The sequence below is a fragment of the Chrysemys picta genome, chromosome 18 (assembly GCF_011386835.1).
Source record: "Chrysemys picta bellii isolate R12L10 chromosome 18, ASM1138683v2, whole genome shotgun sequence".
In the NCBI taxonomy this organism is placed as follows: domain Eukaryota; kingdom Metazoa; phylum Chordata; order Testudines; family Emydidae; genus Chrysemys; species Chrysemys picta.
This window is the reverse complement of record NC_088808.1, coordinates 6,324,249-6,335,374: the sequence shown is the minus strand read 5'-3', so window position 1 is coordinate 6,335,374 and position 11,126 is coordinate 6,324,249. Positions and strand designations below refer to the sequence as shown.

At 51.3% G+C, this 11,126-nt stretch overlaps 1 protein-coding gene across 9 annotated transcripts in view; it reads right to left on the bottom strand.

Moving 5' to 3' along the window:
• Positions 1 to 257: 257 nt before the first annotated feature.
• LOC101945368 (dual specificity testis-specific protein kinase 1-like) overlaps positions 258 to 11,126 on the bottom strand; it is a 62,658-nt gene continuing 51,789 nt past the window's right edge. For all 9 annotated transcript variants that reach the window (XM_065572211.1, XM_065572212.1, XM_042859674.2 and 6 more), the window contains 3 exons: positions 10,625 to 10,708; positions 8,692 to 8,778; positions 258 to 5,969 (listed from right to left, as the gene is read on the bottom strand). In XM_065572211.1, coding sequence (XP_065428283.1) covers positions 5,868 to 5,969; positions 8,692 to 8,778; positions 10,625 to 10,708 — 273 coding nt within the window. In that variant the 3' untranslated portion in view covers positions 258 to 5,867. The remainder of the gene's footprint in view (positions 5,970 to 8,691; positions 8,779 to 10,624; positions 10,709 to 11,126) is intronic.

Here is an 11,126-nt window from a genome sequence, read left to right as displayed (position 1 = left end):
AAGCGAAGGGTCTGATTTAGTGCAGATCGGCTGGCCCCATTACAGAAGGATGAACAGCGGAAGATCTGGCCATCTCACAGTTAAAGCTGTTTTGCAAGTGCAATTTAACTAAAGCTTTATAGCGTCAATTACACACATAAATAGAGTAGGAACCATCTGTTTAGATGCCATAACTGACTGAGAGTTGAAACACACAGACTTTCTGTGACACTACTCCATCAACCCAGGAGAACAAAACACACAAGAGCCTAGGATTGTGTGGGAAAGAAGCACTGGACTTTATTCCAAAGCGGCATTTTTTTAAAAAGACATCATGTGATAGAAACACAGTCCTGTTGGATACCGTACATACCCCATGGTCTGTGCCCTCGCCCGCTTCTGTGGAGTGGAGAGTCTGTCCAAGCAGAGAGAACGGGAGCTGCAGGAGTGGGCTCCTGCTAGGGAACACAGGTGCCGAGCCTGTGATTAACTGTGACTGGGAGGTGAGTAATGCAACCTGGAGGACAACAGCAGAGCTACCCAGATCCCCCAGCATCATGACTCCCTGATTTCAGAGGCAGGGCTCCGAGCTGGACGTTCCCAAAGAGCAGGAGAGGGGATCAAAGCCAGCTTCCTAAAGAGAGATCCCAGCAACGCTCTTCACATCTGGGGTGGACATTCCCCAGGGTGTTCAGAAACAGGGTGTTTGCTTTGGCTCATCTCTAGCTTTAACTCTTTAAACATCTGGAGAGAAATCCTGGCTCTGTTGAAGGCAATGGCAAAACTCCCACTGACTTCAGTGGAGCCACAATTTCACCCCCGATGTCTAGAAAGGACCTGGTTGGCATCAACTTCTCCCTCATTCAGCTCTCCAGAACTGGCTGAGTACCATGATCAGCTCCCAGCCACAGCCAGGGCTAGACTTGCACTCAGCTACGCATCCGTCTGGTTATCCCTCCCAATGACACCAGCTGGACACCTCTGCTTTGTACAGCCTCAGTGTGTACAAAACATATCCCTTTAACCAATGTACTTCCTTTCCAGGCATCCATGGAAAGATGCTACTGTTCAGAACACAATTAAAAGTAGTCGACAATACTTTATTAGACCTTCAACAAAGTTTCCATTCACTTTGTAACTTTCACTGTGGTCAGACCGTGTGCTCCTGACTCTGCAGGAACAGATCCGCCCCTTTCACTTCTATTCCCTTCTCTGGTCTTTGTTTCATTGGGTGAGGGGTTGCTGGGATGGGTTGGGTTGCCGTGAATAAGTGGAGAGCGGGCTCACCTCTGTTCCAGCCCCCCACCAAGGCACCAGTCACATGGAAAGTGGGCACTTGGAAGGACTGAAGGAGCAGACTGCCTTGGGTGGGGCACACCTACTGCTAGAGGATCATTCTTCATGCACCAAGGAGGTTGTTCTGGGAGACGAGGTTACAGGTGTGAGAATCCTGCAGAGACCACCCAGCACTAGCACTGCCCATGCAGCCAAGCCAAGGCAAATAATACAAAGCAACCCACATCCCCCTCTGCTCCAGATCTGTCCAATCTATGGAGCTGGGCCTCCAAACTCCACCCAGTCCGGAATTCAATGGAACTTGGGCACTGAATCCCACAAGGGCCTTTGAAAATTGCAACCTGTACCTTCAGAAGCAGGCCTGTGCCCATGCCCTGCAGCACTCCCAAATAGCAGGGACCGACCTCGTTTTAGACCCACATGTGCCTTCCTTCCATGCCAAATCGGATTCCTCTTATTGTTATTGTTGTTCAGCATTTGCAAGAGCTCACGCAGCTGGGATTCCAGATGCTGTGGAGAGGAGGCAAAGGGGAAGGTCTCTGCTACTGTTATTAAAGCAATCGAGGGCCTGAACCAAAGCCCACTGAAGCCAATAAATACATGGGGAGGGAAGTGGGGGGAAATCCCAGGGAGGGAGAAGAGCTACCGAAGCTAGAGGACAATTTCGGCACAAGAACAAATGGGGGTGAATATTTAGGCTGGAGATCAGAAGACGGCTTCTGCCCATCAGAGGAGCGAGGCTGTGGCACCGCCTCCCAACAGAAGCGGCGTGGGGCAAACAACCGAACTGGTTGGAGCTGGAGCTGGATACGTTCACGCAGGGGAGGATACGGTGGGGGTGGCCTGCAAAGCAGGGGACAGGACGCAATGACCCAAGAGGTCCCTTCCAGTCCTATGTTCCATGGGACTCTGATCCAATGACTTCAGTGGACTTTGGATCAGGCCCTACATCATTCAGAGCTCTCTACATTCTGACATATCCTGATGTCCCTCCTGTAGGGTCCAGTCCAGCTCCCGCTGAAGCCACTGGGAGTTACACATGGACGTTGGATTGGGGGTGGGGCTTGCTCCACAATGTCACCATACTTGGCCAAGAGATCAAAAGGCGCATCCCCTGCCCCGCCAACAGCTGATTGTACAGCCTGGCTGCTTTGAAGAGGGCAGGGGGATTCCTTAGCAGGTCTCCTCCTTTCCCACCATGCATCACCTTTGAATAGTTCAATGCAAACCTAGCTATTTGCCTTCTACTACCTTGCACTTTGCTGTGACACAGACGATGCTTGGCTCACACCGAAGATACACAGTGCATATCAATGCTGTTTGTACTGCCAGGCAGTAAAACACAAGCTCCTGTAACTTCCACTCAGCTGGTACAGAGACTCCAAATTGGGAAGCAAGTCAAAGAGCCACGGTCTCCCTCCCAGGCAGAAGAATTAGGGAATCTCACCCCGCTGCTCCTCGGAGCCCGCTGCACAGAAATCCATATTTGCTGAGCATATTGTAACTCTTAAGCAAGAAGTCCCTTGTGTATAAACTCGACAGCCGCGATACAGAGGAAAATGGAGCAACAAATAATCGTCCAGATACATGTACGAACTAGTAAATCTCTTGCTGTATGGTGCATCTTTGCTGCATTGAGTATATTTCTTGCAGACTTCCAAATCCTTGCAGTCCCTTGAGAGAATGCAAAACCATTACAACGCTGCCCCTTGTTACCGCAGACGTTCACTTGCACAGGTGTCAGTGCCCTTTCCCCACCCAGTTGTTTGTATTTCACAGGACACAGAATCCGCCAGCATTTGAAGTCTCTGCATTCTAGGTGCCGCCTTGTTACAGCCTGCAGGGAGCTGCCAGAACCAAGGAACCGCTGAAAACACTCACCAGGACATTTACAGTGTGAAATAGACAATAAGAAATGGCTGTGCGTCAGGTTACAGCGCATCACCGCAGTGTGTGCATTTCCCCGCTTGTGCTTCATCGTTTGTATGACGGCAGCGCCTAAGGGCGCCATGCGGGACTGAGGCCCCCGAGTTCAGCCTTACTGTAGAGAAAGGCCCTGCCCCAAAGAGCTTACAATCTAGGGGCAGGCGCTTCACCCAGAGTATTGTGGTGCAGCTCCATGCAATTCAATGGAAGTACACCACTTTAAACCCGTGGTGGAGCTGGCCCTGCTGCTGAGAAATCACTGGTATACAAGACCCAACCATGTGTTAGGAGAAGCCCAGCTCCAGTCAGATGCTGGATTTATCACTTGCCTTTTTGGGTTTTTTTTAAGTTTACTCTAGAAAAGGGTTTCTGCTAATTAACCCCTCCTCCGCCTCCTGCCCCTAATTTGGAATCCCTCCTAGCTCAGCCCACCCCAACTCCTCCAACTATTTCCCTAACTGCATTTAACCTCCTCCTGCTGGATCCGATCCCAGAAGAAAATAGAACACTTAGAGCTTAGCATCCGCAAAGCACGTTAGCCCTTTGATTCACGTACACAACACCCTGTGAGGTGGGTCAGTGTCGTCGCACACAAACACCCACACACGAGGAGATGGCTTTGCACGGGGGGTAGATGATTGGCACATTCTTCATTTCTCCTCCTGAGCCCATAAATCAGATGCTCAGGAATCCCCACAATGCCTCAGGACTTGAGCCTGCGCAAATTCCTCCTTCGCTTCGGGTGGGAATAAGCTGTTTTGCTGTGGCCAGACTTCTCTAACCAAAGCCTCCCCATCCCCGACTAACAAATCAATGGGGTCCAACAAAGACGGCTCTTGTCCTGCAAGTCTGCAAAGCACGCCTCTGTCTCCAGCATCACGCTGGCACGACCAGTCCCCATACAACATATCTGCCTGGAACGTTCGTTCAGAAACTGCTACAGGAGGGTGCTTTGCAGAGGTGAAAGAGACCCCAGAATGCTGGGCCTGCATGAACCCGACGATGGGATCCCATTCGCAAGGTTCAGGACACTTGCTTAGGTGCACGGATAAGCGAGGGTTTCCTTTCAGGGAGTGGTAAGGTAGAATCATAAGGTGAGTATTACGGTACCAGGGTCTGAACCTGCCTGTCAGGGAGCGCTGTGTGTCTGCATCCGCCCCTGGAGAGGGCAGCTGGGGATGGACCCAGAACAGTGATGCAGCAGAAGGGGACCTGAGGCGGATCCCAAATCAGCGAAGGCCAGGGCTGCGAACCCCAAAACACCCAGCTGAAACCCTGTCCCGACTGCCTGCATCACGGAGCGCACGCCCCAGTGCCCCGTGTGTGCATCACAACACCACGACAAGGGGCATCAAGACATGAACACAGCCAGGAACTCACAGGGATCTCCCCTGGGGGGAGGTGGTCGGTGTTATCCTGCCTGCTTGTCAATCCGGGGCTGCCGCCTGTGACTCGGCCACCTCATGATCCCCTCACCAGTGACTAGAAGCCTCCCGACAGACCTGCCTCAGAGCTTGTTGGGATGTATTTGTTCAGTGGGCGACCCTATCACAGGAGTCTTGGATGTGTGAGAGCCATGGGAACAAACCCCGACAGTCTAGCACCTGCTGTAAGAAAGCTAGGACACTCCTGTACCAGACAAAGACCCTCTGATGGTACGGACACGCCTATAACATGGTGAGCACCCCTCTGTTGGCACGGGCACGCCTGTGACACAGCAAGCCCCTCTGTTGGCATGGACACGCCTGTGACACAGCAAGCCCCTCGGTTGGCACGGACACGCCTGTGACACAGCAAGCCCCTCGGTTGGCATGGACACGCCTGTGACACAGCAAGCATCCCTGATGCAGCTTTTCCAAAGGTCTATATTGGTTCATTAGTTTCTATTTGTTAAAGTAAATACCCCCGTCTCAGTGGAATGTTCCACAAACAGGCATGTTTAACTTCCTCAGCAGCCAATCAGGCTTCCCAAACCATCACCCTCTGTCTACACGAAACCCCCAAATGCTCTGAGCACAAAGTGGGTGCTTGGACGCTGGCCGGTTTCTAGGAAGGTCACATGACCAGAGACATTACAGAACGCAGTCTCCTCCCAAGGCTACTGGAGGACGGTTTTAAGGCTATGTATTCTAAGGCGACTTTACTGGCTCACAATCTGCCATGCCGCCCCTTCCCCTTTACACAACGCCAAATCCACCGCCTCCAGAGATGGCTCCGATGAAGGCTGGAGGGCTGAGACACAGGTAGGACTATGGGGAAGTGGAGGGGGAAAGCCACACTTCTATCCTGGGCTTCAGAGAGCATCCCCATCTGAGAGTCAATTATCCAGCGTCCCCTCCAGAATCTCTCACCGTCTGTATTTACATCAGAAATTAGTATCTTCCTCTTTTAAAAAAACAAACAAACAAAAAACCAACCAAGCAAAGACTGCTCAGTGTCGGAATTATTTCTGTTAAAAACCTCAGCTAGAAAAAATCCCTTGAAAATTCCCCCTTTGTATTTTTCAAGCCACACTTTCTCTGTGAGAATGCGAATACGATTAAATAAATACCAGGGCATTACTTTGCTCTTTCACCCTCGCTCTCTTTCTCCTCTCGCCTTTTCTGATGTACGAGTAATTTACAGTTTGAGTCGGACTCCATCAGGGCTCAGAAGAGCCTGGGCAATCATCCGGACAGCTGATTGTCCTTTGGAGCCTCCAAACTCTCTGCTACGTCTTCCAGTTCATCCAGCAGCTCGGAGAAAGAGGGCCTCTTGAATGCTTCCACCTGAAGGGGGGAGGAAGAACGAGAGGCTGAAGGGAATTTCCTGCTGGGAGGGGTCATGGGGAAAATAGAGCTGACTCTCCCCCAGGGGCTGCGACTCCCGCAGGGGCTGCAAGCTAGGCTAGTGGGACATCAAAGCTGCAGACCTGACTGGGGTCTCGACCCTGCAAGTCCTCCCATGGTGCACGCAGCAGAGCACAGTGGTGCTGTGCTCCAGGGCGAGGTTGTGTGGAAGCAACTTGTGGGCACAAGTAAGGCTAGGCGCTAGGCCCAGCCCTGGACGCTGAGTGCTGGGAAGTCCCGAGACCCTCTGCTCCCTTATTCGCAAGGCAGCAGGGTCCAAAAGGAGTAAGGCATGAGGGTGTCTGAGATGTGGACATCACCACGACCCTCCCTCCCAGCTGTGCTGTCCCCTCTTTGCCCCTAGTCAGGAGTAACTTCTTAGCAGCTGTATCATGTTAACACAGGACCAAGCCCACCTGCTCATCCATTTTGCCTTGAACTTGTTTGCACGATGTGTCGCACCTGCTCTATGGAGGATCAAGCCCCTGGTTACAGCTGACCTTGGCACGGCATTTGCACAGGGGTCTAACAACGTCAAGGACATTGAGGCTTAAGACTCTCCTGGTTCTCCTCTCTCCTGCACCTAGTGTTACTCCAGCGTGAGGGGAGACTGGCTCTCTCAGGGAAACTCAACCCCACAGTGCAGCCCTTTGCACCACTAACCCAGTGCAAAGGAGCTGCAAAGGGACCATCAGGCATCGGAGCTACAGAGCTGGCAGAGCCCTGGGACGGGGGATGTTCCCAGTCCGAGGTCAGGAGAGATCCTGCATGCTGGTAATGCCGTGCCCCTGCCATGGCAGCAGAAGCTGCCCACGGCACTGCACTCACTGGGGCTGAGCGGCTGAACCGGGCCCTAGAGGCACCTGAGCAGGGGCCATGCAAGCTGCCTCTCCTCTGCATGAAGAAGAATCAGCCAGTCGTGTTTCTAGGACTGGGCCATGAAACTATTCGTGCACAGAAGCCCAGATCCTCACAGATATTTAGGCACCTAATTCTCATTGAAAAGGATGGGAGTTAGGTGCCTAGTACCTTTGAGGATCTGGATCAGAATCCAGCCCAAAATATGCAGGGCCAGGGGATTTTGGGAGGAGGTTTTCAAAGCCACAAAGCAGGCAAGTGCCCCGTTCCCACTGCCTTCCAGTGGGAGTCGAGCGTCTAGCCACCCTTTGTGCCTTTGATAAGCTCCCCCTGAATCCCTCCTGCCACATCTTATCCTGAGCAGGCCTGGCCACGGCAGGCGTTTTGCATCGTCAAGGAGACGGTCCCTTTGAAGTGCTGTGCAGCGCGAGGCCTGCGGGAAGGTCCTCCACCTTGTATGACACAGCCTAGCTCTCTGCAAGCCACCTGAATCATCACCATCCACGTCTCCTCGTGTCAGCCTTAGAGCCGCAGGAGCTGCAGACACGTGAATTGAAGCCAGCTACCCACTCTGATTCACCATTTTGATTCTGGAATAAACTAATGACACATCAGATACAGACTAACACGGCTACCCCCTGATACTTGATCACGAGTTGCTGCAGCTTCTTTTAATTTGCTGCCTTTGAGTTCCAAAGTAATTCGCTGGAATATAGTCACAGAACCTCTCTGCTGTCTGCCTGGGTGAGAAAGTGCCTTTGTTTCTTCCTTTTTGTGAGTAACGTGGTGAGTTTTTGCCTCATTTCCCGCCTGCCCAGTAAGGCCTTGCAACAGAGCTGCTCCAGCCAGCATAGAGAGGCATTTTTGCTATGTCTGTGACATTTTATTTTAAAAAACGGAAGTTAAAAGCAAATGAAAAAGCAAAAGATGCTGTGGTGTGACCGGTGGGTCCCGGAGAACAAACCTTTAAAGGCAGCAACGCAGGCAGAGGGCAGGCTCTAGGCCAGGGGTCGGCAACCTTTCAGAAGTGGTGTGCCGAGTCGTCATTTATTCACTCTGATTTAAGGTTTTGCGTGCCAGTCATACATTTTAACGTTTTTAGAAGGTCTCTTTGTCTAAGTCTATAATATAGAACTAAACCATTGTTGTATGTAAAGTAAATAAGGTTTTTAAAATGTTGAAAAAGCTTCATTTAAAATTAAATTAAAATGCAGACCCCCCCCCCCCGGACCGGTGACCAGGACCCGGGCAGCGTGAGTGCCACTGAAAATCAGCTCGCATGCCGCCTTCGGCATGTGTGCCATAGGTTGCCTGCCCCTGCTCTAGGTCCTGTCCTGCATGCTCTAGGTCCTGTCTCTCCATCTGCATCCCTGCCATTCGTATATCAGACATCTGTGTATGCCAGCGGCCATCTAACCTTTTTTGCTGTGGGATCAATTCACGGCACAGAGAAGGGGAGGGGATTTTTGGAGAGACTCATGGGAAAATCCGCCCCCTTTCCTCCATTACTGCCAGTGCAACTCCTGGAACCCTTTGTGGTGCAGCGGGTTAGATTGGCAATGATACAAAATCGGCCCCTGTGTTGCCAGCTTCCCTCCAGTTTTCTCATTACTCTGCCGTTGTCACACACAGGCAAAGTGTTCTCCCCCTGCTGCCAGGTCCCTGAGTCACGCAAGTGGCAGAGGGCTGTGAGGAAAGTGTAGGGCTGTTCCCACTGGGGTTGAAGTGCAGTTCGAGTTCTCACACTCAGCAGTGAAATGGGAAAAGTGGGAGTGAGAGAAAGGAAACCGAGAGAGAAACCTACCCGACAGCAACTAGCGGCGAGGTCCAAAACCTGCTTGGGACATTCGCTGATCATTCCTTGGAAAGCTGCAACGTCCAGGCCGTAATCCTGGTGGAGCAGACAGACAATGAGATTCTGGGTCAATGGCAGGCGAGGGAGAGGGGATGGTCTGACTGGGTGGGGCGTGGGCTGTGGGAAAGCGCTTTGCACCGAGGAACGGGATTGTGACACCTCAGAACAATTGCAGGGCTCAGGATATGGCGCTTTCCAGGTGGCTGGCCAGGGAGACGGAACCTGACGGATGTTTCACCCTCCCTCTAAAGGCACTTCCCAGTCCCTGAAGCTCGACCCCATCAGTGGACATGTGGACCTCAATGAGAAGCAGGAGACATGGTATGGAAGAGTCGGGTCACAAACCAACCCCTAGGCCCTTCCTTCACGCCTCTCAGGAGGGGATCTCAAAGCACTGATCCATGGATTACGATTCACAACCCCTCAATCATAGCCATTACACTAAGTTAAGCACACAGACATACCAAAGTAACAGGCACTTTAGAAAAACGATCGATTGATTGATAAGCAGCGGAGCCAGGAAAAGACTCAGACTCCCAGTTGCTAGCCGTGTGCGCTCACCCTTAGGCAACGCTGTTCCTCTAGCATAAATGATTTGAAATGATTTCAGCAATTACAAGGAAACATGGTCCAGTGGTTAGGACACTAGATGAAGACTCTGGTGACCCAGGTTCAAACCCCTGCTCTGCTCCAAACTTCCTGTATCACTTGGAGCCAGATTTTCACTTCCCTAGCTGGATAGGCTCCTAGTGGGGGTTTTAAATGCTCTTTTAGGTGCCTAATTCCTAAGCAGGCACTTTGAAAATTCCACTAGGGGCCTATCTGCATCTTTAGACGCCTACATACCTTTAAAATCTGGCCCTTAATCTCTGGGTGCCTTAGCTCCCTACCTGTAAATGGGGATGACAGCACTGCCCTATGGCACAGGGTACAGGGGTGAGCACAAATACATTCAAGATTATGAGATGCTTAGGTACCATGGTGATGGGGACCACCATATCAGCACCTGAGCTGGAGATGAGTAAGTAGCAGCCAGTCAGTGGGCTCCATTCTGGGAGGTGATGAGCATTCGCGGTCAACGTGAGATTCAGGCTTTCAGCAGGAGCTCAGCGCTTCGCAGCATCTCAATGTTTCTGTGTCTGTAGCTTCATCCTTTGAAGCCCCACTTTCTGGAGCCTCTGACATAGAACTCCCTTCCTCTTGTGCACACAGATGGAGAGTTAGTCTCTCCCCAGTCTCAGGTTATTTTGAATTCTTTCCTTCCTTCTTTCATTTCTAAGCAGACCGGCTTGGGAAAGGGCATTTCCACTCCAGGGGAAGTTCCAGCATCGCCGCATTGGTTTGGACAAAGCCATTGAAACAGAAAAGAACTTTGTGGAACGGGTGAGCATTTTTGACTCAGCAACGTTGAAACGAACCAAAGACGCTGCTGTTTTAAAATCAAAACAATATTTCGCCCTTTCCACACAAAACGTCACAACGTTCCAGTTCAGAACATCGATATGGAATCACTATTTGTGCTTTGAATTGACCGTTCGACTTAAGAGCTCAAACGTCAGTTCAAAACGGAATGTCTGGAAGAGAGGTTTGAGGTGAAAACATAGGGGACCAAAATGGCGCTTCAGAAAAACTGATTACATTTGATCAAAGCTGATGATTTTCCCACCGAAAATGTAGGTGGCAACTCAACGACATGTAAAAAAAAAACCCACCACAACAAACTGCTTATTTGCAAACTTTTAACCAGGTCGGTGTGTGTGTGTCTGTGTGTTTTGGGATGCAAGCCAAGGCTCTGTAGAGCCAAGAATCCACAGGCATCCGATCTGTTAACTTCAGAGCATGCAGAACCCACCGGTCAGACCTGAGCTGGAGTAATAACTACCTGCGTCCTGGGAAGCACTTCCGGGTCAGCGGGGATTCTGCCCAGTATTTCACACAGGACTATGCCAAATGAGAACACATCCACCTGCAAGAGGGGCAGAAACACAGAGTGAGGGGGGGGCTCTGGTGCGTACAGAAGCGAAGGGTCAGAAAGAGGAGGGCAGACAGAGCGACCCTGCTTTGAGGTCACCCAAAAGCAAGGGCGTGTCAGACGTATGGGCAGGGAAACGTGTAACAAGAGAACAATCCCTTGCCTTTCATTCTCTGCCTGCATTCACCAAGCTGCTCTCTTCCTTTCAACATATAGTGCAGGGAACTGCAGGAGGTGCTGTCTTTCGGCTGAGACATTAAACAGAGGGACTCACGCAAATGGCCAGACACCCAGTGACACCTCTTCCATAGATTCCAAGGCCTAAGGGATTCTTGTGATCATCTAGTCTGACCCCCTGCATAGCCAGGCCATAGAACTGCCCCAAAATAATTCCTAGAGCAGATCTTTAAGA